The 26,731-nt window shown below is 45.9% G+C and overlaps 1 protein-coding gene across 1 annotated transcript in view; it reads left to right on the top strand.

Moving 5' to 3' along the window:
• Window positions 1-20,936, top strand: part of LOC133458727 (solute carrier family 22 member 23-like) — a 39,424-nt gene extending 18,488 nt beyond the window's left edge. Inside the window, exons 3-10 of the mRNA XM_061738930.1 lie at window positions 2,457-2,611; window positions 7,777-7,975; window positions 11,407-11,534; window positions 12,437-12,539; window positions 12,691-12,917; window positions 16,213-16,245; window positions 17,947-18,070; window positions 19,434-20,936. Of these exons, the coding sequence (XP_061594914.1) occupies window positions 2,457-2,611; window positions 7,777-7,975; window positions 11,407-11,534; window positions 12,437-12,539; window positions 12,691-12,917; window positions 16,213-16,245; window positions 17,947-18,070; window positions 19,434-19,863 (1,399 nt within the window). The 3' untranslated portion in view covers window positions 19,864-20,936. The remainder of the gene's footprint in view (window positions 1-2,456; window positions 2,612-7,776; window positions 7,976-11,406; window positions 11,535-12,436; window positions 12,540-12,690; window positions 12,918-16,212; window positions 16,246-17,946; window positions 18,071-19,433) is intronic.
• The last annotated feature ends 5,795 nt before the right edge of the window (window positions 20,937-26,731 follow it).

Genomic DNA, 26,731 nt, shown 5'->3' with positions numbered 1-26,731 from the left:
GCACCAGCAGGGGGCCGGTACACTACCACTAACACAACTGGCTTCTCTGATTTCCGGCTCGGAAATTTCAGACCAAGCATGAGGCTTTCAAATGTATTATAGTTGCACTTAGGTTCAATTTTTGTTTCGAGACCGGAGTTATAAATTGCTGCGACTCCTCCGCCTCGGCCCGTGCTTCTAGGAATGTGATGATTAAAGTAGCCGGGCGGAGTTGATTCATTCAAACTAACATACTCTTCCTCCTGTAACCATGTTTCTGTTAAGCAGAAAATATCACTCCTGCTCTCTGTAATTATATCATTTACTAACAGAGACTTAGAGCTTAATGATCGTATATTTAGTAGTCCGCATCTAATTTTTAGGTCTGTAATTGGTACCAAATGTACATTGGTTTTAATTTTTACAAGGTTATCTTGGTTAACGCCTCTATAACGCTGCACCTGGTGAACTTTTGGAGGGCGGGGAACTGCAACCACTTCTATTTTGCTAGGCACCGGGCCAGAGTCGCCAATATCATGTAATCCTACAGTTTTAGAGTCGCTAATTACATAATGCAATCCTACAGTTTTGTTGGCAGGCGTTGGTCCTTGAGAAGCAACAGATGTGTCGCTGAGTGGGGAAAAACGGTTAGACACATGAAGCGGGTGGTGGTGTTCTGTGAGCCCTTTAAGACTACCCTTCCTCCGAACCGTCACCCAGCTGCCCTGCCTGGCCGGCTGCCGGGGAGCTGCAGGGGAGCGGTTACGCTCAGCTGCTACGGGCCGGTCCGCAGAGGATTCTATCGGACTATGGTCTAGTTGGCCAAACCGGACCTCTAACTGACTAAGCCTCGCCTCCAGCCCTGTTAAACTACAGCTCTGCATCCTGGCCTGGACCCTGCATTGTCAGGGGGAGTGTCTAACAACATTGGCCAGATTTCTAGACATAAGAGCTGCACCATCCCGGGTGGGATGAATGCCGTCCCTTCTAATCAGACCGGGCTTTCCCCAGAATGTCTCCCAGTTGTCAATAAAGTCCACGTCGTTTTCTGAACACCACTGAGACAACCAGCGGCGGAGCGAGAGCATGCGACTAAACATGTCATCGCTGGTCAGATTGGGGAGGGGGCCAGAAAAACCTACAGAGTCCGACATGGTCTTGGCGAAGTTACACACCGAGACAATATTCATTCTGGTTACTTCCGATTGGCGAAGACGGGAGTCATTAGCTCCGACATTGATGATAACTTTACCATATTTACGATTACCCTTTGCCAGTAGCTTCAAATTTGCTTCTATGTCGCCCGCTCTGGCCCCCGGGATACACCTAACTAAAGTCTCTGGAGTCGGCTTCACATGTCTCACAATAGAGTCTCCAATCACCAGGGTCTGTTTCTCAACAGATGTGTCGCTGAGTGGGGAAAAACGGTTAGACAAATGAAGCGGGTGGTGGTGTTCTGTGAGCCCTTTAAGACTAGTCTTCCTCCGAACCGTCACCCAGCTGCCCTGCCTGGCCGGCTGCTCGGGAGCTGCAGGGGAGCGGTTACGCTCAGCTGCTACGGGCCGGTCCGCCGCTAGCTTAGCCTGGTTAGCTGAGGAGGCTCTCGGACTATGGTTTAGTTGGCCGAACCGGACCTCTAACTGACTGAGCCTCGCCTCCAGCCCTGCAAATAAGCTACACTTTAAGCACTTACCGTCTTCACTAAAGGAGGCAGAGGAATAACTAAACATTTCACACACTGAGCAGGAAAGAGGTGAAGCGGTGGGAGCCGGAGCGGCCATGCTAAGATGCTAACGGAGGCTAACGGACAGAAAATGTATCGGTGATTGGTGACAGTGAAAGTTACGGAAGAGAAAATGAGCGAGTGTTGAAATAAAGACAGTAATGTACCAGATATAGTGCTATTTTACCAGAAAACAGTCTAAGTTTTAGATAAAAAGTCGGGAGAGATCTGAGCCTGCAAACGCCGTAAGACGGCAGCAGCACAGACCGCAACACCAGGAAGTGACGCGATGCGTGACGCAATACGTTACCCAATCAGCAAGCCAGCCCGGCAAACAGGTGCAGAAACACAAAAAGACACATGCCCTGTGTGCTCACACACACTCATTGTATTGTTAAATACAATAATAAAACAATGTAATAATGAATACATATTAAAAACATTAATAACTAGGGTTGTTCCATTACTTTTTTGGCCAATGTTTTGAAAATGACGTGATCGGGTGGCCGATGGATCTAAACTAATAAAATATTAATATTATTATTCTTGTCCTCTCTGTCCCAGGTTTTAATGTTTATATTGATTGTTTTTGTCCTGATTCTGATTATTCTTGTCTCCGTCCCTCAGGCTGGGCCGTCAGCCGGTGCTGCTCGTCTCCGTCCTCCTGTCCTGATTATTCTTGTCTCCGTCCTCCTGTCCTGATTATTCTTGTCTCCGTCCTCCTGTCCTGATTATTCTTGTCTCCGTCCCCCAGGTTGGGCCGTCAGCCGGTGCTGCTCGTCTCCGTCCTCCTCATGTTGGTCTTCGGTGTCTCCGTCTCCTTCTCCGTCAACGTCACCATGTTCAGCTCGCTGAGATTCTTCGAGGGATTCTGCCTGGCCGGGCTGGCGCTGTCCCTCTACGTGCTGCGTGAGTACAAGCCCCGCCCCCTCAACAAGCTCCCTCAACAAGCCCCGCCCCCTTGACAAGCCCCGCCCCCCAACAAGCTCCCTCAACAAGCCCCGCCCCCTTGACAAGCCCCGCCCCCCAACAAGCCCCGCCCCCGCTGCAGCGTCCCCTTCATAAAACTACAGGATGTAATCAACTGCATAACTGCTTTAATTCAATTAAATTCAATTCACTTTTATTCATATAGCGTCTGATACAACATAGTTTTCTCCAGGATCTTTCCAGTTTTCTTGGAACACACTTTCAGACATTTCCACACTATGACGACCAACATTTGAAGCGTTTTGTAAGTTTGGAAGGTTTTTATTGGCAAGAACATCAGATTAGTCCATAGAGTCCATATTTACTGTTGATCCTGGTTCTCTGATGGATTTCGTTCTGCTGTCGTCGTGTTTCTGCCCCGACATGATCAGGGTTTCTCGTTTTCTGCTCGTCGCCTCACGTTTGGAGAACCGGGCCCTCTGGGTCTTTTCTGCTTCCACATCCAACATTTCCAGGTGGAATCTCTCTCTTTGGTGTCACTTTGGCCCTTCGGCATGCTGGGAAATGAATGTTTCCAGATTCCTCCGGCTCGTTGGGGTTGGTTGGAGGACGTTTGTTAGTCGTGTTTTTGGGTGGAGTTATAGGTGAAGCTGCTCTGGTTGAGGAAAAGCAGAGACACCTCGGTCTCAGGATGTCTCACGACTAGGGGTGGGTATTGGGAAGGACCTCACGATACGATATGCATCATGATACTTGAGCCACGATACGATACAAATTGCGATATCCCGATTATGCGATATATCCCGATATATCGCGATATTCTACATAGTTCACTGAAAAATTTAAAAATGCATTACACATCTTAAAATCCATGTTGTATATATGTACATCAGATAGTGATAATTCATTGGACAGACCGAGTCAAAACAATGTAATTCAAACTTTCCATTTTAATTATGCAACATATTTGCATGAAAAAACACACGTGTGTGCATTATTCTTAGATACAAAATACTCAAAATAAAATGCAGTGTTTCACCCACACTGAAATTGAAATCACAAAAATACAGTACAGCTACTTGCCCCTGACTTAAAAGGACAAAAATAAAATGCAGTGTCTCACCCACTCTGAAATCACAAACTAAAGTGCAGCTAGGGGTGGGCAAAAATATTGATACGGCAATATATCGCGATACATACATTGAATATCAATATCGTATCGGGAGACTATGTATCGCGATGTATTGCCGTATCAATATTTTTGCCCACCCCTACTCACGACAGGATTCGCGTTCTCTGTTTCCATCGTTTGTTTCCCAAACAGATGAAAAGCTTCAGCAGGGAAGGTTGTGTTTCTGTCGTTGTGCAGATTCCGTCATGTTTGCAGCCGGATCTAAAAATATCAGCAGAAACTTTACACGGTGCTTTACTTGTCCTGGTCTGATGCTCCAAATATAATAATATAAATATAACTTATATTTAACACAATTGTTATTTTGAAGGAAGAAGAGTGTTTTCCTGTGCTGGCCGTTTTTTCTTTTTAACATTTGGAAACAAATGTTTGGGAATTTTATTGTACAAGTCTTTGCTGTTTCTATGCAGATCAATGTTTCCATTTGAACCGGTTTAACGGGGTTGGACTGAGCTGTTTGTTGGTCGTGCAGTGAGAGGAACAGACGCTTCTCTAGGAAGTGAATTCTCCATGAAACACTTCAATAGAGTCTCTTTAACGTTTACTGGGTTTTCACAGCTTGTCCTGCTTGGAATTCTTATTTTTCCCTTTTTTTAACGTGTCAAGTTTTAAGCCTGGCTTATAATAACTTTTGAATGTGTTTTATTCTGCTTCTATAATTCCTGACTGGGTTTTTAGCTATATGTGTTTACGGTTGATGAAACTTTGTCCTCGTCAGACGAGGAAGGAGTAACGTTAGGCCGAGCTGGAACGTTACAATCTCCAGCTTTAGGTTCGTTATCGTCACTAATTTATCCTTCAGGTCTAACTAAAACTAACTGTGATGGTCCAGTTTCCTTGTATTTGTAGAAGCGTAAAGCGGTGCTTCAGAATCAGGACGAGGGTTAGGGTTAGGGTAAACCTGCTGGATACTTGATCGTCCTGCAGCAGAGACGACACCGGAGCAGGAACGTTCCGTTACAGACGAACATCCGAGCGGCGGCTGCATCTAAACGTCTGTCCGTTTATCCCTCACGTTCCTTTCAGCTTCCTGCTCCGTAGACGCAGGACTGGATTTGTGTTTCTAAATCTGGCTCGTCTCTGTTTCACCTCCTCTCCTCCTCGCTAACTGCTGTTATCTCAGCACAGCACGCTGCACCACGACCCCCCAGTCACGTGTTCGGTACCGGCTTCACGTCTCTGGGATTATTCCTCCTCCTCCACTCGTCCTTCCAGAGCTGCTTTTCCACTCCAGCTTCCACCGTGTTTTCCACCACAGTAACATGTAAACATGACGGCTCGTAAGAAACTGGAACAGATACTGAAGAGGAATCTCTAAACCAGGACTGAGGGTCGAATTAAATGTCAAGAATCGATTTGATTCTGATTCTTAAGATTCAGAATTGATTATCAAGATTTGATGCGATTTGATTCCGATATTGATTTGTGTTATTGTTATTAAAACCGTTTTTCAGCTGTTGCATGAATGATATGACTGTAGTTCTGCAACATATTACTACTAGTATTATACTGATATTCAACAGCAAGTATTGGCTGATATGATAGAATGCTGATAGAACTGCTCTCAGAAACATCGTGGGGCAGAATTACCAAACACATCCAGGGAGGAAACAGAGACGCAGGAAATCAGTTTTACTTTTTCCATTTTCTAGGGTTTTTCGGTTTTTATTTTTTTTTATTTGGTTTTTAGCATTTTATGCAAATGTAACCCCAAGACAGTGTATAAAGTAATGAAATATAGACAATTTATGCAATTATAACTGAAAACTTTAATGTTTTCATACCTTTAAACATATTTAAAGGCAAAAACATCGTGTCCAACAAAACATTCCTTTTTTGGGCATAAACAAAAAAAAAATACCAAAAGTTGTAATGGAATGATAACGTTCTGTCCAGAACCGGATCAGAACCATCAGCTGCAGGATTTCACGGCAGCTCTTTATAACGGAAGAGTTGCTCTTTAAACCGAGAGAGTTGCTCTTTATACCAAAGTTGCTCTTTATACCGAAAGAGTTGCTCTTTATACCAAAGTTGCTCTTTATACCGGAAGAGTTGCTCTTTATACCGAAGTTGCTCCTTATACAAAAAGAGTTGCTCTTTAAAACGGAAGAGCATATCTACCACCACGGTATGTTTGAGACTAACTATTATAGTCTTGTTCTATAGCTGCAACTATGACTACTGACTCTAACACACTAGAGTTTCCACTACCTAGAGATTTACCAACACCAGCTAGAGGTTTACTAAACACTAACTATAGGCTTTACTAAACAGAAAGGTTTTAAGTTTAGTTTTAAAGGTGGAGGTGGTGTCAGCCTCCTTAACCCAGATTGGAAGTTGGTTCCATAGTAATGGTGCCTGATAGCAGAACGCCCGCCCTCCAAATCTACATTTAGATACTCTAGGAACTACGAGTAAACCTGCACCCTGGGAGCGGAGAGCTCTGCCAGGAACATAAGGCTCTATCAGGTCTTGTAAATACTGCAGAGTCAAAAGGGGCAATAGTAAGGTCTGAGCGGGGGCGGTGAGATAATCAGCACAAGGAGAAACATTCAGCTGGAACAATAGGTGAGTGTTTGTGTGTGTGCGTGTGCGTGTGTGTGTGTGTGTGTGTGTGTGTGTGTGTGTGTGTGTGTGTGTGTGTGTGTGTGTGTGTGTGCGTGTGTGTGCGTGGGTGCGTGTGTGTGTGTGCGTGTGTGTGTGTTGATGGGGGGGGTTCAGGGAGGGGCTTTTGTTTTGCAAACGTCCAGCGCTGCAGAAGTTCTGGGCGCCAAATCAAAGTTTTAATGACATCATTCTCATTTAAGAGAGAAACGGAGGATTCAAGGATCCTGATCTCCTGAACGGGTCCAGGATGTGGTTCTGGTACCTGGGGGGTCCAGGATGTGGTTCTGGTTCCTGGGGGGTCCAGGATGTGGTTCTGGTACCTGGGGGGGTCCAGGATGTGGTTCTGGTACCTGGGGGGGTCCAGGATGTGGTTCTGGTACCTGGGGGGTCCAGAGGAGAGGAGACTTCTCCTCCCTCTATTGTTCTCTGGTTAAACACATTCCTTCTCTCCGTTCTGGTGAAACTCTTTATTATTCTCTCCATCCTTCACTCGTCTTTATTATCAGCTCCTTTCATTCCAGTGATGAATGGATGGACTTTTTTTGCCTTTTGAGGGAAAGGTCATTAGTATTCTGGCCCCAGTCTCCCCCATCTCCCTACTCCTACTCCCCCTCTTCTCCTGCCTCCCTCCTTTTTTATTTCTTCTGCAGAATCAGCCGTGAGTGCAGGTTCCCGTTTCCCCCCCGTCGTCCACCGTCAGCAGGACCGTCTGTCCGTCCATCTGGTTCCAGCGCCGGGCCAGTAATTCATCCTAACGTGTCCGGCGTTGAACCAGCAGCTCTCGGGGGAGAGATCAGAGACCGGAGCCTCAATAATTCAGAGAGGGAATCAGATAATTCAGAGAGGGAATCAGATAATACCGTAGTGATCCGGCGAAGTTTGAGGTCATTTTTAAGCCTCGCCATCAAACATCAATTGGCTGTAATTCAGCAATACATGATTTGATGTGGTTGAAAACGTATGTGCATGATTGTAGGCTGAGCCTGAAGACATCTATGGTGGAATATTCAGGATCGGTTGTAGCGCCACCTGTTGGCACCAGGAATTGTCATGTCTTCTAGTATGCATCTGTGCTCCAAGCGAGATGATTTTATCAAAGGGCGTCGCCGTTAGAGGTTGTCAAATTTCGGTGTCTCGCCATGAACATAAAAGTTGTTGTAACTTAAACATACTTTGTCCAATTTGACCCAAAATCTGTACATTTAATCAGGCTTCCATTCTGAACATGTAAATCATACAAGCTTCCACTGCAGCCTGAACGTGCACCAGGGTGCGAGGGCCCGTTCATCGCTGCTGCAGCTTTAATCTTCTCTTGTAACCGTTGCCCCCCCCTTTGTCCCCCCAGGCATCGAGCTGTGCCCGCCGGCCTGGCGTTTCTCCGTGACGATGGTGTCCAGCTTCCTGACGGTGGGGGGGCAGCTGCTGATGCCCGGCGTGGCCGCGCTCTGCCGTCATTGGTGCCGGCGTTGGCCGGACCGGGACGACTGGCAGGTTCTGCAGGTCGTCATCGTCAGCCCCTTCGTGCTGATGCTGCCCTACGTCTGGTGAGACCCGGACCTGATTGGTCCTTTCTTGTTTCACTTCTGCTGTTGTTTCTTTGCTTTTTTTATTGTATCAATGTTGGGTGTCTTTATTTTAGGGCCCGAGCACTGACAGTGCGAAGGCCCTATTGTATCTGTAGGAGTTTTTTTTTTCTCCTTCTTTCAATGAAAGGAAGGCTTTATTGCCCCCCTAAACGTGCCCCAAAAGTCACCAAATTTTGCACCAAGCCAGGCCTGGTGAAAAATGTGATATTTAATGGTTTGCATTAATGGGCATGGCCTAACGGCTCAACAGCGCCCCCTAGAAAACTTTGTGCCTCAAGCCCCACGATACGGTTTGACGTAGATGCACGGAAATCGGTACTCACCTGTATCATGTCGCAACTTAAAGAAAAGTCTCATGGCACCATGGCCCAAACCCAACAGGAAGTCGGCCATTTTTAATTAGTCCTGTAATTTTGCCCGCAATTTATGCCATTTTCACGTGTCGTACTTTAACGAACTCCTCCTTGCAGGATCGTCTGTTTCGACATAAAACTCGCTCAGGAGACACAAAAGACGTTAACGATGCAAAGTTATCAAAATCGCAAGTTTTTTTTAAATGGCGTGGCCTTGCCGCCGCGTCAAACTTCAACGTTAAACAGGAAGTGATACTAGTAGCTGATTGGTCGATATTCAACCCAGTCTCACAAAAAAATTACATTTCACACATTTAACAATTATATATTTAAAATATATTTACACAAATGTGTGTATCATGCCCTTAAACTACTATGTACACTCTTATTTTAGTATTAACAACCTCCATTTCTGTGAAATAAAATAATATTTGCTAAGAACTACATTTCCCTAGAGTCATGCTATACAGCATTATGCTAATCAGCGCCATATTTGTAGTCACATTAGACAACTAACAGCTGTAAACTGACCCAGAACACGCGTTGCTAAGCAACCATAAAACGCCCCGTGACCACGCCCCCTTCCATACAGTGTGATGGGTGCGAGATCCGTAATCGTGTCCTCCACAATACTTTATTTAACGTCCTGTAACTGAATTGATGTATTCACAGTGATTCAATATAAGTTGTAAATGTACCTGTGTACGGTTTATTTTAATATTTTAACATATTTAACTGTTTACTTCCACGTCCACGTCGGGGCACTCGTCACGTGATCAGGATCTCGTCACTCTGACTTAGAGGGGACGCCCATGGAATTCCCCAACCTGATCGTTGCAGTTTCACATTATTCTGGCCAGATCTGAAAAAGCTTTGCAACAACGAGCAAGCGACTGATTATGTACATTCACTGAGTGAATATTATGAAAGTAAAATATATATTTCTCGCTAGAAATGTAATCAAAAGGCATTTTTATGCAGAAACTAGCTCAAAATATTGATTTTTTTTCACAAAAAAATGAGAAATGTCCGCCATGTTTTTTGGTGTCACGGCCAGAATCTTGAAAGTCACGTGACGCAAAACGAATAGGCAGAAAAATGTAACAGTTATACAATTCAAGGGCTATAGGGCTTGGTCGTCTTGACCGAGCCGCCATGTTGGATGCTACATTAGCTGCTCTTCAGACCACTGCTGTGTACAGACGTGCTCCCTCTTCGTTTTGTATTAGCCTACTTGTAATCGTTATTTTCCGTAATTCTGTAACCATGGTAACCCGTTGCTGTGTTGTGGCTGCAGCAGCTCCACACATAACAGACGTGGGGAAAAGATCAATAATGGTTTAACTTTTCACCGCTTTCCTGCTCGGAGGAAGAACCACGGAGGCCGAGTATCTGAGATAACAGAGTAAAAGAGTAAAAGAGTCGTCGGCTCGCTTGGATCGCGGCTGTAACGACCAAACATAACCTTCCACAGTAAACCACAAACAAACACTCACACAGACCGGGGTCGGATCAAAACACGGGTTTTATTCCCACTTCTCCAGCTAAACGCAGTTGCTGGCCAGCTCTCTGCGGTGCAATTAACCCCAATCTGCAGATTATATATATATATATATATATATATATATACTATATTGTTGAGGAAAAGATATTAACTCTATTTGTAGCTGCAGAGGACGAAAATAATCCCACGGGGAAAACAAAAATATTGCTCACGCCTCGGAGCCTCTTCCCTATAATACAGCAGTCAATAAAGAAAAGAAAAAAGTAAGAGTAATACAAAACATGTACTGTATGTTGTACTATTATACAAATTTATTGAAACACATGGCGAGTCAAACATTTACCAAAGCAGCTGCCAAACACTCCTAAACAAGGGAGCCGGAGACGTGGGTTCTGCAGAACTGTGGCAGTAAGTCCTCGTTGGAGCTCCACTCTTTGATAGGGATTTCATATGGATCCAAACCGTTAATAATCATTATTTCTTCCAGATACCGCTCCCTGGCTTCCTTGTTCAAGGTATCCCGGTAAATTCCAGTTCCTTTCCAGCAGTTTAACATCTTTTTTTGCGTTCCTTCTGTTCACTTGGTGCTACCACACTGCTGGTTGTTTACACTCACGAGGCTGCCAACATGGCCGCCGCGTCCCAGAATGCACCTTGGTGACCAAGCCATATTATTGTAACCCCTCTATGTTTTTGCACTTTGGACCAACGTAGGCAGGGTACGTTTTTATGTGAGACTGGGTTGCGATATTTGATAGTTCCTACTTTCTGCAATAACTTTTGAATGGTTTGACATAAAGAGTCATGGTGGAGTCATCAGACTTAGTTTTGAGTCTTTGACCATAATTGGTGCAAATTGCACGCGCGAGGGCCCGTTCATCGCTGCTTGCAGCTTTCTTTAGTTTTTTAGTTTTTTTGTTGTGGTTGTTTTTTTGTTTTTTTTTCTGCTATTTGAAAATGTATTTATTACAGTACATTTAAATACTGGTAACCTTATTGGTTTCTTTTTTCTGTTTCTTTTTCTGGTTTGGTTTGGCTTAATTTAGTTTGGTTTGTTTGCTTGTTTGTTTGTTTGTCAGTGGTTGTTGTTTTGTTGTTGTTTCTTGCTTTTTTAGTGTAAGTTTGTTTATTTTTTTATATTGAAAGAATTCTGGATAGTTTATTTTGGTCTGTAGGACAGGCGTTAATATCAGCACTATGTTTCTGCCTGTGGCCTTTCACCCAGTAATTTGTTGACAATGTTTGTGTTGATGATTGTGTTGATAATGTGTGTGTAATAATGTGTGTGTGATGTGACTGAATAAAGAATTTCCATCAGAAACAGACAGAAATGGGGGCAGATTGTTGAGCTGCAGATTCTTGGGCAGAGCCGGCGACGGCGACGGCTTGTACAGTCAACACAGTACTGAGCTTTATCTGCCGGGCTAACAATGCTCTGTTTGTCCTGCTGATGTCTCCCCCCACGTCTCACGTCTCCTCTTGGTCCTCACGTCTCACGTCTCCTCTTTGTCCTCTTTGTTCCGGTTCTGCAGGATCTTCCCCGAGTCTCTGCGCTGGCTGCTCGCCACGCAGCACGACCGCCGCTCCAGAGCCATGATGCTCCGCATCGCCCGCACCAACCAGGTGGAGACCACGCCGGAGGCTCGCGCCGTTCTGGCAGGTGAGACCGCCCCGGGGTTCTGGCAGGTGAGACCCCCAGGGTTCTGGCAGGTGAGACCGCCCAGGGGTTCTGGCAGGTGAGGATTCTGGTTTCCACGTAGCCGGGTATTTTCATCCGGATATTTCCCCCTCTACGTTTATAAAAATCCCATCATTTCCAGGAACCTGCATAAATATCTGTTAAGGTGCTATGAGCAGCCAAACCTACAGGGGGCAGTGTAACGAGAAGATAAAGTCATGCTAGCCAATCAGAATCCTGGAAAAAAACATCAACAAATGACACGAGTAACTTCCAGTTACTTCCAAGATGAACCAGAGTCTTTGGTTTGGAGTGACAGAGAAGTGGAGTTACTTTTAAGTGTGACGTTAGAATATAAAACAGGTAAAATACAAGAAAATATTGACGGTTACAAACTAATTGTAACCACAGGTGTCACTCATGACGCTGGTGACGTTTCTGTCTCATAATGTGACGTTCTGAAGCCTAAATGTCCTTTCTCTCCGTTTACAAGCAAACGTGAAGACGGAGGTTTTAAAAATCTACAAATCTGCAAAAGACTTCTCACATTTACCCTTATGGTGGATTCCACATTCCAGTTCCTGATCTGCAGAACGAACAAGTTCAAGCTCTTTATTTGCAAATATGTTGCGTTCAGTTCAACGTTCTCACAGATATGAACGTGTTAATGAACGGGTTCATGGACAACGCTGGCGAGCAGATGAATGAGATGACAGGAAGTGGCGCCCTTAGCGATCTAGAGGTGCTGCATCACTTTAGCTCCCCTGAAGGCCGCTAGCGGCCGGCGGCTCGTAGCTGTCTGAATGGACGGCTACGACCCGCCGGTCGCTCGTAGCCGTCTGAAGGGACGGATCTTAAGGCTGTGTTTTCCTGTTTCCCCCCAGAGCTGGAGCAGCAGCTGCACAGGAAGCCCCAGCGCAGCTGCATCGTGCAGGTGATCAGCACCAGGAACCTGTGGAAGAACATCGTGGTGCTGTGCGTCAACTCGTAAGTGTGTTGCGTGATTGACACTCATGATTGTTCCCTACCAGCACCTACTCGTCTCTCCTCCACTCGGTTTGGTTCTTTTCCACTAGCGGTCTAACTACCGAGTAGATACTTTTCTGCGCTGCGTCTCACCGCCGTGTCGCCCCTGCAGCCTGACGGGTTACGGGATCCACCACTGCTTCGCCCGCAGCCTGACGGACCCGGAGGCCCGGCCCACGGCGCTGTGCCACGCCGACTACTACACCATGGCCGGCATCGCCGTGGCAACCTGCCTGGCGCTGTGCCCGGCCGTGGGGCTGATGGGCCGGCGCGGCGGGCTGCTGGCCTTCATGATCATCACGGCGCTGGCGTCGCTGCTGCAGCTGGGCCTGCTGAACCGTGAGTAGTCCGGCCCGCCGTCATCAGCTGTTCATGAACAGATATCTGAGGTTTATCTGATGTTTAGTAGTGGCCGTATTCTGGACCAGTTAGTAGAGTTAATAGAGTTAATAGAGTTAATAGAGTCGTCAGACAGAGAGGAAAATCCATCTTAGCTGGGAGGGAATATGTCAAAAATCATAAAGATTGTGCACTCGGTGATATTTGGCATGGTGTTAGTTATGGACAAAAGGTTTTCAAAAACCACCGCAAACAAATGGTGACGCCCCCTAGTGGCCGGTTTGGTGACGCCCCCTAGTGGCCGGTTTGTTGACGCCCCCTAGTGGCCGGTTTGGTGACGCCCCCTAGTGGCCGGTTTGGTGACGCCCCCTAGTGGCCGGTTTGGTGACGCCCCCTAGTGGCCGGTTTGGTGACTCCTAGTGGCCGGTTTGTTGACGCCCCCTAGTGGCCGGTTTGGTGACGCCCCCTAGTGGCCGGTTTGGTGACGCCCCCTAGTGGCCGGTTTGGTGACGCCCCCTAGTGGCCGGTTTGGTGACGCCCCCTAGTGGCCGGTTTGCAGAAAATTCAAAATGTCTCAGGTCATTTCTCAGCTTCTCTCAGTCCTAGTTTGTTGTATTTTGTCACTTTCTCTACTTTTTTGTTGCTAGGAATTCCATTATGAGATAAATTTCCGATTTCAAGGTCATGTTGAAGGTCAAATTTCATTTTCAAGATCATTTTTTGCCCAAAAATCTCCATATCTCTAGAATTAAGTCACATAGAAAGATTATATTTGGATCTAGATCCTATTTCCACCCCCAAGGAAATGCAGTTTTCTGTTTATTGGACAGTAGTATCAATAATCTCACTGGGTGAAAACAGCGACCTTTATTCAGGCTGAAGATGAACAGAACCTCAGAACTAAGACACAGTGAAAGAATAGGATTTTATTAAAATAAAACACACTAAACATCAGCTGTGCATATTTAAACTCGCTTAACACCAACAATGTTCTCTATCGCCTCGCTTATTGATTCATTTTGAATTTTCTGCAAACCGGCCACTAGGGGGCGTCACCATTTGTTTGCGGTGGTTTCTAAAAACCTTATGTCCATATCTAACACCATGCCAAATATCAAAACGTGTCATCAAGTGCAGGATTTTCATGAATTCCCTCCCAGCTGTCTATAAGTGAGTTTACATGGGAAGTTTAATTCCTCTTTAATTCAGAATTAAAATTAAATCCGATTTAAAATGAGTAAAAATGACCATGTAAAAACCTAATTCTGAATTAAACTTAATTCCAATCTAAGTGGCTGGTTTATTCCGATTTTAGTCAAGTCAACTTTATTTATAAAGCACTTTAAAAACACCAACATGGTCCAAAGTCCTGGACAGGCAAATGGAAGACAAAACACCATAAAACACAAGGCACATGAATAAAACAATCATGATAAGTTAAGTGAATAAAAAGGATAGAATAGAATATAAAAGAATAAAATAAAGAATAAAAGGGTAAAATAAACTCAACTGTCTTGCTAGGTGTTAAAAGCCAAGGAGAAAAGGGATTTAAGAGATTTAAAAACAGACACAGAGGATGCCTTTAAATCCTTTATTTTAAATCAGAATAGAATAATTCCACGATCATGTCTACACTCATTCCTCTTTAAATGAATCCCGGTCTTTCTTTCTGCTCGTTCCCTCGCCCGTCTGTCTCCATGACACTTATATTCCGTTCCCTCGCCCGTCTGTCTCCATGACCTTATATTCCGTTCCCTCGCCCGTCTGTCTCCATGACGGTTATATTCCGCGCTGGGCTGCTTTTCAAGAGTTTTCAAGAGCAGAGACCATTTATTTAATAAATAGCTTGGAGGACCTGGAAATAGAGTGGATGAGTGGTGCATTATGGGTACTGCAGCCGGGCCTCCTTCAGCTCCAGGTCGGTCCGAAGGCGTTCACCTCATCGTGCAAGGTCCCTCGTTCGGCTCATCTGGGGCTCGGACTGTGGTTGCCAAGGCAACCAGACGGTGCTTCAGCCACGATCATGGAAGAGGCCCGTAGCTAGTAGCTCTTCATGCTAAAATAGCAGCTGTGGCTTCTTTGTAGCTGCCAGAGAACTCCATAGGACCGTGGACAGGACTGAGGGAGAAGCCCAGCCGGGTCTGGGCTGCAGTAAATCAGCAGCGCCCCCTCCTGCGGTTTGGGCTTCCTGCCCAATGAGGATTATTCCTGATCACCGAAGGGCCGTAAATGCAAAGCCTGCTGGGACTTTGAGTCTTTATGGAGGTTCCTTTGTTTCTAACCAGGCGGTCAACGTTAAGAAATCAAGGCTGGACTCAGAACTGAAATGAAGTCTTTCCATGTTCAACACAGGAATGTGCCCAACACTGCACTGAAACTTTAACTTCTGCCCTAGTTTAGTTTTTACTGTTAAATCGTATTATTTCAAATGAACGGAAAGTGTTTCTATTCCATTTTGCTGTTCGATGTAAAGCACTTTGAATCATCTTGTACGTGAAATGCATAAACAAATAAAATTGACTTGCCTTCAAGGCTTCACATCGGTTTTAGAAGTTCAGGAATCATCTTGGAAATAAATGAATGAAGTTCTGACCGAGTCATTAAAACGGCCCAGCCTGCTCCTTAGGGTTAGGGTTAGGATCAGCCTGATCGTTAGCAGCCTGCTCTTTAGCAGCCTGCTCATTAGCAGCCTGCTCGTTAGCAGCCTGCTCGTTAGCGGCCTGCTCGTTAGCAGCCTGATCGTTAGCAGCCTGCTCGTTAGCAGCCTGCTCATTAGCAGCCTGCTCATTAGCAGCCTGCTCGTTAGCAGCCTGATCGTTAGCAGCCTGATCGTTAGCAGCCTGCTCGTTATCAGCCTGCTCGTTAGCAGCCTGCTCGTTAGCGGCCTGCTAGTTAGCAGCCTGCTCGTTAGCCGCCTGCTCGTTAGCAGCCTGCTCGTTAGCAGCCTGCCCGTTAGCAGCCTGCTCGTTAGCAGCCTGCTCGTTAGCCGCCTGCTCGTTAGCAGCCTGCTCGTTAGCAGCCTGCCCGTTAGCAGCCTGCTCGTTAGCAGCCTGCTCGTTAGCAGCCTGCCCGTTAGCAGCCTGCCCGTTAGCAGCCTGCTCGTTAGCAGCCTGCCCGTTAGCAGCCTGCTCGTTAGCAGCCTGCTCGTTAGCCGCCTGCTCGTTTTCTCCTGCCCGTCTGACCTGAATCTGCAGAAAAGCTTTTATTTTGTAATCCTGCTTGTTTTGAACCGAGAGTGGAGCTTTTACTAACGATGTTTTCCTCTTTCTCCTTCATGCCGACGCTCATGAATCAGTGATTGGAAAGTACAGCCTTCGCCACGACACAGGTAACCATGGTAACCATGGAGACGGGGTCCGCTTGGATCACTGACTAACCCCACCCGGGTTGAATCGCTGACTAATATGGAGCTAGAGCAGTCTCAGAATTCACAAATGCACAGATCGATTCACACGTGCATAGAACAAGATACACAAATGTATTTTTGATGCAAACACAAACAAACAAATACGCGCAGATATTTCTGTATTTGAACTACAGGCGTCTTTCAGGAGAACGAGCCTGCCGACGCTTCGAATGACGTGGTAAGAAAAACGTATTTGTGGATCGAGTCACGTCAGGGGAGTCTCAAAAGTCACACACAAATCCAGCAGCTCACAGACCAAAAAACGTTTTTAAATCAGGTTATACTTGTGTGTGCATCAAAAATAAATTTGTGTATCTTGTCCTACGCACGTGTGAACTGTTCTGTGCATTTATGAATCTTCAATTAAATTCAATTCAATTATATTTATATAGCGTCTAATACAACAAAGGTTGTCTCTATACGCTTTCCAGAGACCCAGAACATGACCTGAATATTGCCTATGCATTTGTGGATTGGCGTGTGCATTTGTGAATTATGAGACTGTTCTAGCTCCAGAGACTAACTCGGGTTGAATCTCTGACTAACTCAATAGGGTTGAATCTCTGACTAACTCAATAGGGTTGAATCTCTGACTAACCCACAGGGTTGAATCTCTGACTAACTCAATAGGGTTGAATCTCTGACTAACTCAATAGGGTTGAATCTCTGACTAACCCACAGGGTTGAATCTCTGACTAACCCAATAGGGTTGAATCTCTGACTAACCCAATAGGGTTGAATCTCTGACTAACCAATAGGGTTGAATCTCTGACTAACCCGATAGGGTTGAATCTCTGACTAACAAATAGGGTTGAATCTCTGACTAACCAATAGGGTTGAATCTCTGACTAACTCAATAGGGTTGAATCTCTGACTAACCAATAGGGTTGAATCTCTGACTAACCACTAGGGTTGAATCTCTGACTAACCCACAGGGTTGAATCTCTGACTAACCAATAGGGTTGAATCTCTGACTAACCAATAGGGTTGAATCTCTGACTAACCACTCGGGTTGAATCTCTGACTAACCAATAGGGTTGAATCTCTGACTAACTCAATAGGGTTGAATCTTTGACTAACCCAATAGGGTTGAATCTTTGACTAACCCACAGGGTTGAATCTCTGACTAACCAATAGGGTTGAATCTCTGACTAACCCCATAGGGTTGAATCTCTGACTAACCCACAGGGTTGAATCTCTGACTAACCAATAGGGTTGAATCTCTGACTAACCCCATAGGGTTGAATCTCTGACTAACCAACAGGGTTGAATCTCTGACTAACTCAATAGGGTGTAATCTCTGACTAACCAATAGGGTTGAATCTCTGACTAACTCAATAGGGTTGAATCTTTGACTAACCCAATAGGGTTGAATCTTTGACTAACCCAATAGGGTTGAATCTTTGACTAACCCAATAGGGTTGAATCTTTGACTAACCCAATAGGGTTGAATCTTTGACTAACCCAATAGGGTTGAATCTTTGACTAACCCAATAGGGTTGAATCTCTGACAAACCCAATAGGGTGTAATCTCTGACTAACCCACTAGGGTGTGATCTCTGACTAACCCACTAGGGTTGAATCGGTGACTAACCCACCCGGGTTTTGCTCTCTCTTGGACAGTTCTGCGCGACACGCTGAACAGGAAGTTCTCCGTGGCCTTCTCCATCATTGGGATGTTTTCCTCGCACGCCGTCAGCACACTCAGCATCTTCTTCTGCGCTGAAATCACGCCGACCGTCATCAGGTGAGTTCCGGCTCAGACTAATGACTGCGTGGACCAAACGGTAAATATTGTAAATCTGTAGAGATGCACCGATCAGGATTCTGAGGCCTTATTACCGATCTCCGATCTCCAAAACCAGTATCTGCAGATCCTGATGTTGCCGATCACCGATCACAGTGAGAAATCCATAAATTCTTCAATATCGGTGTCTCGTGTACAACACTGACATTGTATTATTAAGTATAAACATGAGGAGATGAGAAAGTATCATGAATTGACTGTTTTAGTTCAGGCTGAGGCAATATGGAATATTTCACTCTAGAGACTCTTAGAGATTATTTAGACTCAGCTTATAAAGAGTAAGTGTAGCTACTAGCTTTAGCTTTCCTGTGGTAGTAATTCTGTACAACATGTCACCAACACACAACAGCAGACACAACACTCTCTAAAAGTTGATACAAGTTGTAAACTATAAATCTTAGTTTCCCTGTGGAAAGAGGAATTAAATCTTAAAAAAATGAATTATTAAGCTTTGTGAAATCTTTAGCGATAGCATCCGCCGCGTGAGGAAACTCTTCACACTAGAATCCAGATGCCCCTCGTGAAGCGACTGACACGACTGTCGTCTACATGAGGGTTTGGATGTGACTGTAAATAGTTGGTAAAACTCTGACGGACATTTATCAGTGAAATATTTACGACGCACCAGCGTGTACCGGGATCCAAGCAGCTAACGACGCGTTTAAACCGATGTCTTCTACAACAACCAACGGCTGATGATCAAGGCTGATGAATCTATTACCTTACGATGTAGTTCTTTATTTTTCTTCCTGTCATTTATAAGTCTGTTTCAGCTTAGTTAGCGGCATCGCTGCACGCTCCTTTTCTTTCTCTGCCTTAGCAACAACTTTGAAAACTGATTATCCTCCTTCATGTGAGAAACTTTCAAATGTCTTATCAGCTTCGTTGTGTTGAAATTCTTTTATAACATTCCTCCTCGGGGCATTTCCTTTGGACACAGTTTGCAAACTGCAAATTTGTTGTCCTTTTTGGTCATTGTAAAACTCCCGTACCGGCAACGCCATTTTCAATGTTGATGTTTGGTAGAGGCGGCCACGCCCCTTCTAGAGGCCATGCCCCCTTCTAGAGGCCACACCCCCTTCTAGAGGCCACGCCCCCTCAGGACACCAGGGTCTGCGGTGTGGGAACTCAGCCCCAGCGGCGGTTTGTTGTTGTAAACGTGATCTGATTGGCTGGTTTGACCTATTATTTTCCGATTTATGATCAAAACCGATTATTGGCCGATACCGATCGGTTACCGATGGATCGGTGCATTTCTATATATGTGCCTCAGCGGGTCTAACGTCTCCCCCGTCTCCTGCAGGGGGGGCGGTCTGGGCCTGGTCCTGGCCAGCGCCGGCTTCGGCATGCTAACGGCCCCCATCATGGAGCTGCACAACCAGAAGGGCTACTTCCTGCACCACGTGATCTTCGCCTGCTGCACGCTGCTGTGCATCATCTGCCTGCTGCTGCTGCCGGAGCCGCGGGGCCGGCCGCTGCCCGAGAGCCTGGCCGATGGCGACAGCTTCACCCGCCGGGGGGAGCAGCCCCCGGGGGAGCAGCGGCTGCTGCTGGCCAAGTACGACCGCGACTACTCCCTGGTCCACGACACGCCGCCGCACCTCCCCGCCACGACCACCGGGGGCGCCGCCGCCGCCGCCGCCACCACCGCACTGGCAGCGGTGCCCGCCACCTACGCCCTCGCCACCGGGGGGGAGCTGATCGGGAACCGGGCCCTGGCCAACGGGGTGTGAGGGGGCGGGGTCTCCTCCGCCGCGGCATCGACCCGGCGGCAGCACATACTCAATGAAAGGGAAAGCCGCCACGGCCGCGGCTGCCGCTTTGTGAGTTCTATGTGAAAGGGGCTTGAGCAGGACGGGGTCTCCTCCGCCGCGGCATCGACCCGGCGGACGAGGTGGATAAGACCTGTAAGGGAAGTGCCGAGGAACTCTTGCTGTGGGACGGAGGCGGAGGTGGAGGAGGTGGAGGAGACGGAGGTGGAGGAGACGGACCGGTGGAGGAGACAGACCGGTGGAGGAGACAGACCGGTGGAGGAGACGGACCGGTGGAGGAGACGGAGGCGGAGGAGACGGAGGTGGAGATGTACCGGTGGATAAAACCTGTACTGGGCCGTAAGGTGAACCCCGCTAGCGTTTCATCCTCCCACCTTTGGGGACGACACAATCTCTACATCATAATAAAGATGGATTCATGCTCACCTGAGAAGTAAAAGTTTGGAGCTTAAATCCCTGCAAGAGTCCCGTGATCGGGACCACAAAACGGTCCTAGTTTCTTCTGAGCGTAGTCAGGTTTCCGTCCGCGGGTCGAGGTCGTCACGTGATCCCGCTGCACCAATAGGATGTTACTAGTAAACACAACGGCAATATGGCGGCGGCCGTGGTGTGTTCCGGCTAATAGCATGATGATGAAAACAAACCCCAAAAGTCGTCAAAAATGATCAGAAATGATGTGAAACCGTGTTAAACCCACGGCCACGTCAACAAAGACCTTTGAGATTATTAGACAACGAGGCGGAGCTAAAGATCTAAAGTATCTCCAAACACTTGATTCCATACCAGGACATGTATTTTTCTATAGATAAGAACGCTATTCTTTCATTTGTTTTTAATAATAAGATGGTTATTGATTAACTTGCTATTCCAACTCCGAACTTTTACTCTAAGGTGAGCATGAATCAATCTTTTTTATGATGTAAAGATCGGTTCGTCCCCAAAGGTCGGAGCGGGAATCACTTTCTGAAATACGGTTCACCTTATGGCCTAAAAGGGAAGTGCAGATGAACTCTGGCTGTGGGACGGAGACAGAGACGGAGGTGGAGGTGGAGACGGAGGTGGAGGTGGAGGTGGAGACGGAGGTGGAGACGGAGGTGGAGGTGGAGGTGGAGTCTGAGGTGGAGGTGGAGACGGAGGTGGAGGTGGAGACGGAGGTGGAGGTGGAGGTGGAGACGGAGGTGGAGGTGGAGACGGAGGTGGAGGTGGAGACGGAGGTGCCAGTAACTGCGTACTTTGTAGTGACAATGATTCATTCTGGAGTTGCCAAAAAACTTTGACGGAGCGAGTTTCTGTGGTGTTGAAGCTCGGCGACGTCGGCTTCCTGCCGTCGGAGGACGAGAGACGAGAGCCGGACGAAAGGACTAATGAGCTCCGGGAGGTTTCTGTTCCGCTCGTTCAGACGAGTTTTCACTGCATATTATAATTCTTTACAAGTTATTTTGCACTAAATGTCAAATAGCTGGGAGGGAATCTGTCAGAAATCATAAAGATTGTGAACTTGGTGACAAGTTTTTGATATTTGGCATGTTAGTTATGGACAAAAGGTTTTCAAAAACCACCGCAAACAAATGGGGACGCCCCCTAGTGGCCGGTTTGGTGACGCCCCCTAGTGGCCGGTTTGGTGACTCCTAGTGGCCGGTTTGGTGACTCCTAGTGGCCGGTTTGGTGTCGCCCCCTAGTGGCCGGTTTGGTGACGCCCCCTAGTGGCTGGTTTGGTGACTCCTAGTGGCCGGTTTGGTGACGCCCCCTAGTGGCCGGTTTGCAGAACATTCAAAATCGCTCCTGCTGAAAAGACCAAAGGTCAAATCTCAGCTTCTCTTAGTCCTAGATTGTTGTATATTGGAATTCAACGTCATTTTTTGCACAAAAATCTCTAGAATTAAGTCACATAGAAAGTTTATAGAGGATCTAAATCCTATTTTTGACCCCCAAGGTATGCAGTTTTCTGTTTATTGGACAGGTCACTATCGCTGTAGTGTCAATAATCTGATTGGGTGAGAACAGCGGCTTCATTCATTCATTCATTCATTCATTCATTCATTCATTCATTCATTCATTCATTCATTCATTCATTCATTCATGCTTAAGATGAACAGAGCCTTGGAACTAAATCACAGTGAAAGAATAGGATTTTATTAAAATAACACACAAAAAACCTGGGTGGAGAAGTCCTGCCTCAGGTGGAGGAGTTCAAGTATCTCGTTGTTCACGAGTGAGGGAACGATGGAGCGGGAGATTGACAGACGGATCGGTGCAGCGTCCGCAGTTATGCGGTCGATGTACCGGACCGTCATGGTGAAGAAGGAGCTGAGTCGAAAGGTGAAGCTCTCGATTTACCGGTCAATCTACGCACCTACCCTGGGAACGTCTCGGACTCCCCTCGGAAGAGCTGGAGGAAGAGATGGAGGAAGAGCTGGAGGAAGAGCTGGAGGAAGAGCTGGAGGAAGAGATGGAGGAAGAGCTGGAGGAAGAGATGGAGGAAGAGATGGAGGAAGAGCTGGAGGAAGAGATGGAGGAAGAGATGGAGGAAGAGCTGGAGGAAGAGATGGAGGAAGAGCTGGAGGAAGAGATGGAGGAAGAGATGGAGGAAGAGCTGGAGGAAGAGATGGAGGAAGAGATGGAGGAAGAGCTGGAGGAAGAGCTGGAGGAAGAGATGGAGGAAGTGTCCGGGGTGAAGGAAATCTGGGCATCTCTGCTGAGGCTGCTGCCCCCGCGACCCGGGAACGGATAAGCGGCAGACGATGGATGGATAGATGGATGGATGGATGGATGGATGGATGGATGGATGGATGGATGGATGGATGGATGGATGGATGGATGGATGGATGGATGGATGGATGGATGGATGGATGGATGGATGGATGGATAGATAACACACAAAAAACATCAGGAGTGCATATTAAAACTCACTTCACACCTACAACAACCTTCAACCTCCATCACCTCGCTTATTGATTCATTTGGAGTTTTTTGCAAGCCGGCCACTAGGGGGCCGTCACAATTTGTTTGCGGTGGTTTTTAAAAAACCTTATGTCCATAACTAACACCATGCCAAATATCAAAACGTGTCATCAAGTGCACGGTTTTCATGAATTCCCTCCCAGCTAAAAGACACAATCAAGTGTTTGTGATGTTGAGTGAGACGTCGGCTGAACCGCCTCCACTCTCTTCTTCTGCATGAAAGGCTCATATTGGTTCTTTTCTACTTCCTGCTTTCTAAACGAAGTCCAATGTGGCACTTTATCCTCTGAGGGGGGGTCAGTGTAGACGCTGACTTTTAAACAAGCACCAAGCTGCTGTGGCCTATGATGGCTGCCCGACGCCAAGGACGCCGGAGGCCACGGCGGCCCGAGACCCGTGGAGGTCACCGGAGACCCGTGGAGGTCACTGGAGACCCGTGGAGGTCACTGGAGACCCGTGGAGGTCACTGGAGACCCGTGGAGGTCACTGGAGGTCACCGGAGACCCGTGGAGGTCACCAGAGACCTGCGGAGGTCAACGGAGACCCGTGGAGGTCACCGGAGACCCGTGGAGGTCACTGGAGACCCGTGGAGGTCACTGGAGGCCACGTATGGAGGTCACGGCTGGCTGCGCGGAGCCTTTAAAGACTAATGAAACCGGTCGGAGACCCGAGCGGAGGTCGGAGACCCGAGCGGAGGTCGGAGCGGCCGGTCGGTCGGAGCTCCGTCGTCTCATGACGTCTCTGTGTTTCGACGTCTTTTATTGCCTCCGTTCTTTTAACGTTGAACATTTCAGTATTTATTTTGTAACGATGCCAGTTTTCCTTGAAATACCTCTGATTAGCACGTTAGCAGCTCACGTTAGCAGCTCCCGTTAGCAGCTCCCGTTAGCAGCTCCCGTTAGCAGCTCCCGTTAGCAGCTCCCGTTAGCCTCGCTCCTGCCCTGGTGTCGAACCTGCAACCTGGAACCTGCCAGAAGCACAAGAGTCCAGATGTTTGTGGAGGTCAGTGGAGCAGCGGAGGCTAGTGGTGTTTAGCATTTCTACGCCGGACTAGGCCCTAATCTACACATATGGAAGTGGATTTGAGTCTTCATTATTCAATCAAAAAAAAGATTGCTTCAATCAAAAAATATATTTTCAATAAAAAAAAAATCACTTCAATCAAAAAAAAGTCTTCGAATGCAAAAAGATGCATTGAACACTGTTTTTCTTTGATTGGAAATGTTTCTTTGATAGAAGTTAAGTTTTTTTGTTTGAAGCAACTTTTTTGATTGAAGTCGTGTTGTTTTGTGTCTGGGCCGTATTATTATGGGATGGACTTTGTGTCCATTTTCGTGTCCATCATTTAATCAAAGAAGAAGTAGCTTCAAAAAGAAAAAAAAAACATTTTCAATAAAAAAATCACTTCAATAAAAAAAACTTTTTCAATCGAAGAAGAAAAGTGTTTGAATGAAAAAAATATTAAATACTTTTTTTTGGATTGAATATTTTTTTTTTTTCGATTTGAAGTGATTTTTTTTGATTGAATTGAAAAAAAGTTTTGAAGTCTTTTTTGATTAAATGATAAAGACACCATCCCATAATAATATGGCCCAAACACAAAACAACACTATTTCAATCAAAAAGTTTCTACAAACAAAAAAAAACTTCTATCAAAAAAAACATTTCCAATCAAAGAGTGTTCAAATGCAGATTTTTTAAGTTAATGTTTTCTTTATTGAAAAATATTTTTTGATTGAAGCATCTTGATTGATGGAATAATTGAGACACAAATGTGCCTCCATAAACCCAGAGCAGCTTCCTGTCGTTGGTGTTGATGATTCGTTACGTCTGAGCCGTAATTAGACTGAAGCACAAACTGTAGACGCATCAGGAACGTCCGACCAACAGGATCTAACGTTTTTAAACACATTTAGCACATAAACTCTATGTTTACTAGTTTGTATGTTTTCAAGAGTTAAACACAAAGAAGAAAAAAAAGAAGCCAACCACTAATGCTGTTTTCTAAGTGTTATTTTTTTTAATAAAAATGCATTTGTACAAAAAGCCATCGGCCAACATGTTTTTGATAAACCACTTAATTTATTGTCAATAAAAAACACTGGATGTGAGTTTTATTTGTGGTCTTGGTTCTTGGCTTGGCGATTAAGAGGATGAAGAGGATGAAAAGGATGAAGAGGAGGAGCCGGCAGTTTCCAGAGGTCGGAGGTCAAAAACGCTCTATAGCACAATAATTTCCTTCAATGTAATAATTTCCTATAATGTAATAATTTCTTTCAATGTAATAATTTCCTATAATGTAATAATTTCCTTCAATGTAATAACGCCTGAAATTGTAATAGAATTTGCACTTAACTCAATCGAACCCAGTAATAAAACCCAGTAATGTAATAACTTCACCAATAATGTAATAAAATATCCTGACTGATTTTGTAATAACATTTTTACCAATAATGTAATACCTTATTACATTATTGGGAATTTATTACATGGTACTCAAAGTCTGCAATTTAAGCCAATAGTCATTCTGGTGTTTCAAATCCAGCATATTTAACATTTTTAGATACTTAAAACACAAAATGTAGAACTCTGGACTGAAAATGAACATATATATTACATTATCTGTCAAGTATTACATTATCAGTTTTGGAAAAAAAAAGACCCACTTGAAAATGTAATAAATTCCCAATAATGTAACAAGGTATTAATGTTATTACAATATCAGTCAGGCTATTTTATTACATTATTGGTGAATTTATTGCATTATTGGATTTTATTACATTTTCAGGAAATTATTACATTATTATTGAAAAACGGCGGGCATAATCAAAAGAATACTAAATCCGGTCGCGGTCCGCCAGGTCCGCGGGTCCGTGAAGCGAACGTGATAACCACTACACTACGGAAACTGACATGCTTTGTAAACGGCAGGCATAATCAAAAACATACTATAAAAAATCTCTGCTACAATTCTTCACAGCAAGATGGATACTGCAGGTCAAGTCAAAGTCCAAAGAACTTCATGATTACAGCTGACAAAGTAATTGCACCAATCCAAAGGATTGTGCTGCAACTTTGAGATACCCAATGCTGCAGCAGGAGTTTACCACCTTTCCGCTGGCCCTCCTCCGCGTCAGTGCGACGGGAACGCGGATGAAGCCGCGCAATTCTCGGCTGGTTCCCCAGATATAGCCAAAAACATTTTTTTATACTTTCCTACAAACCTATGTCATTGTGTTCCAAATGCTCTGAAACGTGCTCTAAACCACTTTGTGGAAGAACTTTTTCCGGACGTGGAAATTGGTAATTTTCTCCGGTCGCGGCCCACCAAACTCCCATGTCTGTTCTGAAGGTACCATGTGGCGCTCGCTCACGGTTTGAAATACGAGTCCGAGACCACCACGAGAGAGTTTAGAATATTCTGGAGGGTAGAACGGCGTCGTTCGGCCCGAGTTTTGACCACTAAATCGCTTGGGTCGGGACTTCCAGCCGAGGACCGGTGATCGACGAAAAAGTGTCCGACAACGGTGCGCCTTTCTCGGACTCGGTCGGCTGGAAGTCCCGGTCCTCGGCCCGGTTCTCATGAATTTTAGAGGACCTCCAGCGGGGTCTCTGGAACCCCAAAGACGCTCATCCACGGTTGTTTCACCTCTCCAGCTCCGTCCAGGGCCGAGAAACCAGCCATCAGCCTGTGTCAGGCAGTTAATATGTTTCTTTTTTTCCTGCAAAGTTGTACATTTTAAAGTGTAGGTGAAAGGAGAATGACTGGCTCTTGGTTAGTTGTGGAACTGCAATAAAAATTTATTTTTGCATGAGACCCAATGCGAGAAAGAGATGGTCAGTCTTCCTGTCCACCAAGAAGGACTGC

This window comes from Cololabis saira, chromosome 13 (assembly GCF_033807715.1).
Source record: "Cololabis saira isolate AMF1-May2022 chromosome 13, fColSai1.1, whole genome shotgun sequence".
NCBI classification, from domain to species: Eukaryota; Metazoa; Chordata; class Actinopteri; order Beloniformes; family Belonidae; genus Cololabis; species Cololabis saira.
The sequence above is the reverse complement of the archived record's forward strand: the minus strand, read 5'-3'. Positions and strand labels throughout refer to the sequence as shown.